The sequence below is a fragment of the Salvia splendens genome, unplaced genomic scaffold, assembly GCF_004379255.2.
Source record: "Salvia splendens isolate huo1 unplaced genomic scaffold, SspV2 ctg1192, whole genome shotgun sequence".
Classification (NCBI taxonomy): domain Eukaryota; kingdom Viridiplantae; phylum Streptophyta; class Magnoliopsida; order Lamiales; family Lamiaceae; genus Salvia; species Salvia splendens.
In genome coordinates this window covers 6,555-10,238 of record NW_024598747.1, presented here as the reverse complement: position 1 = coordinate 10,238, position 3,684 = coordinate 6,555, and the positions used below count along the sequence as shown (strand labels likewise).

General features: G+C 35.6%; 1 protein-coding gene across 1 annotated transcript; it reads left to right on the top strand.

Moving 5' to 3' along the window:
- The first annotated feature begins 1,628 nt into the window (after nt 1-1,628).
- Nucleotides 1,629-3,188, top strand: LOC121789010 (ankyrin repeat-containing protein At2g01680-like). The gene is made up of 2 exons (XM_042187561.1): nt 1,629-2,243; nt 2,420-3,188. The coding sequence occupies exons 1-2, from the start codon at nt 1,683-1,685 to the stop codon at nt 2,858-2,860; spliced, it is 1,002 nt and encodes a 333-aa protein (XP_042043495.1). The 5' UTR covers nt 1,629-1,682; the 3' UTR covers nt 2,861-3,188.
- Nucleotides 3,189-3,684: the final 496 nt, after the last annotated feature.

Below are 3,684 nucleotides of genomic sequence, written 5' to 3'. Positions count from 1 at the left end.
GGTTTCGAGCTTATCCAACGGACTAGTTGAATTAAAAGCAGCTTTGCCTTTGGGTATGGAGCAGCTTTAAATCCTTGTGCCAGTTGTTCCACTCATTGGGATGCCTACAAATCAACGCGAGTAATAGTCACTGGGCCTGCCGGTGGATATCCTTGGTAATTAAAAAAAGTAACTAATAAAATTTGTATTATTGTCACATAAATTGTTGTAATTAACTTAAACCAATGTTTTAAAAACCGGACCGGCAAGTGAACCGGCGCCATTACTGGTTCACTGGTTCAACCGGTTCACTGGTCGAACCATTGGTTGAACCGGAATACTGTTTATATATATATATATATATATATATATATATATATATATATATATATATATTTATTTATTTATTTAGTACTAAATAATAAAATTTAATTAAATGCTTTATCAATAAATAATAAATATTATAGTATTATACATTTAATAGTATTATTATAGAAAACAAGTCTTGTACTAGTATATTAGAATATTTAATGACGTTAAGTTTAAATAAAATAATAAATTATAATACACAATATTAAAAACTAGTATTAAACTTTATGTATAATTATAAACTCCTATATTATAAACATTAGTGATTGTAAAAGTATAATTAAAATATAAGAAATTTATTATAATTAACAATTTCTTAAAAGAATATATAAATTAAAATGAATTATCTTAAAAGAATATAAAATTAAAAAGAATATATTTTTAGTGAATGATAGAATTTTATTAATTTTTTATCAACAAATATAATTAAATATATAAATTATACTAGTAGTAAGTTATTGTAAATAAAAAATGTAATATTTATGTATAAAAATAAATAAGTTCATAGTATTATTTTCAAAAAGTAATGCGCCAAAATAATATTATACACAAAGATATATGAATAAACATAAATTAAAATATATATTTAGTAAATACTCCTAGTATATAATCAAATAGTAGTAAACTTTTAATATAATTAATCACATATTCTTAATATACATATATACGTATTAAACATGAATTATTAGTTTATATAGATAAAATATTTCGTGTTTAACATATGAAATAACTTATGTTCATATTACTATCAAGAAGTCCTTGTGGTGTAATGGTAGAATTGTTGGTAAATTCACCGGGAGGTCTTGAGTTCGACCCCTATCAAAACCAAACTTTTAGAATAAAATTTTGAAAAGTATTTGAACCGGTTTCTGGTTCCCGGCCAGACTGGTCCGGCCGGCTAGTTTCATGGCGGTTGAACATGTCGCTGGTTTTATAGTGCTAACTGGACCGGACCACTTACCGGTTCGCGGTTGAACCGGTCGAACCGGCCGGTCCGGTCCGGTCCGGTTTTTAAAACATTTCTATATAAACAATTCTATAGTGCATATCGCCTGTGGTTTTCCCCGTTGCTTCATGCACGTTGTCGTTGTGTGCACCATTTGTAACTATCTATAACATGTATAGATTCAATGGATCCTTGTCATGTTTGAGACTTAAAAACTTTTCTTCGGTCAATCTTAACACATAGACTCAAATGATCTTTCTTTAACATTTCCTAGTTCTTTCTTACAAGAGCTTGTACACTGTATATATGTGTGTTTAAGTGTAGGATGAATTCACACATCACTAGCTAGCTAAATTGTATGAAAAAAAAAGATTGAATTGAAAAAAAAATGGCAGAGAAGAAACTGTATGATGCTGCAACAATTGGAGATGTAGCAACACTCCAACAACTGCTCCAAGCAAATCAACATCTTCTTGATGTAGTCTCATTCCCATGTCTCAAAAATGTGTTGCACATTGCCATAAAGCATGGAAAAGAGAGCATTGTGGAAGAGGTGCTGAAGATCAACCCGGAGCTCGCTCTCGAGCTCGACTCCAAGAACTCGTCGTCTCTCCACCTTGCAGCTGCCAGAGGGAACGCGGGGATTGCGAAGAGATTGCTAGTGATAGCCCCGGAGATGTGCTGGTGGCGAGACGGCCAAGATATGAACCCGCTTCATGTTGCGGCCGTGAAGGGGAATGAGGCGGTGTTGGAGGAGATGCTAAGGCAGGATTCCCTTGCGGCCGCGGCGAGGCTGCATCGCGGACAGACTGTGCTGCACTTGTGCGCGAAACATCGTCAGCTTGGGACGTTGAAGGTTTTGGTGAAGGAGTTGGGCCACTTAGTGGGTGCAAGGGATGATGATGGGGAGACATTGCTGCATTTTGCTGTGATGGATTATCAACTTGAGGTACTTTATTTATTTTTTGAATTGTGAGAACTATACATACCACGAAGTAACACATCAACTTTGGTCAAATTTTGGCACTTTCTGCTAAAAAATACATGAAATTTAACATGATTTTTTGAGTTGCGGGACGGACCAGATATTTACTGATGAAATTATGCCGTATCAAAATATTTCAGATTTTAGAATACTTGAAGAGAAGTTGCAAACTAGAGAAGCTGACAACGAATTCGAGCGGCAAAACAGCACTGGATATCTTGAACGAGAGCGTTCGAGACGAAACAACATACCCAAAAATGAAAAGAATCCTCGAAAATATTTCTAATCACTCAATATTCCAAAACTTGCCTAGGTACACCGAGATGACGATGGTGGCGGCCGTCCTGATAGCGACCATGGCGTTCCAAGCGGCCGTCAGCCCCCCTGGCGGCGTGTGGCAAGAGGACGGATTCGATAAGGAGACCAGCCGAGATTACAAAGCCGGGTTTGCCGTCATGGCTACTAAACATCCCAAGACATACGCGAATTTCGTTCATGCCAACCTCTTGTCGTTCATTTCGTCTACCATCGCAATCTTGTTGCTTTCCACGGCCGGGGGTCGGACCAGTGGATTTTCGTGACGATCACGACGTATTTGGAGTGGCTGTCGATGGCGGCTATCGCAATTACTTATGGAGCTTCCTTGGTCATGACCAATCCCGACATGGTGGAATTCGGATTTAGCAACGTTGTTTATATAACAACCTCTATATTTGTTCCAGTCATATGTGTTATCTTTCTTTTTGGCTCTAGAAGAAATGGTGGGAAAAGACTTGTCAAGAAGGTCAGGCCCAATTGTGACACTGTCTAAGGGGTGAGTGGTTATGTTACTTTGTTGTTGGATTGTGTTTTATTATTGATTTGCGGGTTTTCTTTTTGGTTCTTTCCCATGACGCATTTGTTGAACCTACATGTTTGTTTCAAGTATGAAAAGAAAATGTATTACTCCATTAAGGTAGATAATAAAAGCATGTTTTGCATGTGCGGCTTATTAGTATGTAAACCTTATATAGTATTTCTCAGTTTTAATATTGTATTTTTTGTTTTTTTAGTTTATTTGAATAAAAAGTCCAAGTATCCTGCATTGTGTGGTAAATGTGATTGCGCCATTACTAAAAAGACTTTTTACACATCTTTAGAAGAAATAAATAATTATATACAACCTAGATCATAAAAAATAGACTACTTGTATGAATGGTTGCAGAGCCTAGCCTATAGTTTCACAACCTTTGAGCGACAACTCGTACTAATGTGGTATAGCACTAATAGGATCTCAATTTTCAAAAAAAATGTTGATTAATGTAAATAACAAGAAGTACATGTCATTAATAATTACTCCTTTTATCCCACAGAAATAGCGAAATTTGGGACCCACATTAGTATTAGCGTTTAATGGTGGGCCCTA

Coding starts and splice junctions, on each gene's coding strand:
- LOC121789010 (XM_042187561.1), top strand. CDS start 1,683: ATGGCAGAGAAGAAACTGTATGATGCTGCAACAATTGGAGATGTAGCA. Junction 2,244..2,419: donor TGATGGATTATCAACTTGAG/GTACTTTATTTA, acceptor AAAATATTTCAG/ATTTTAGAATACTTGAAGAG.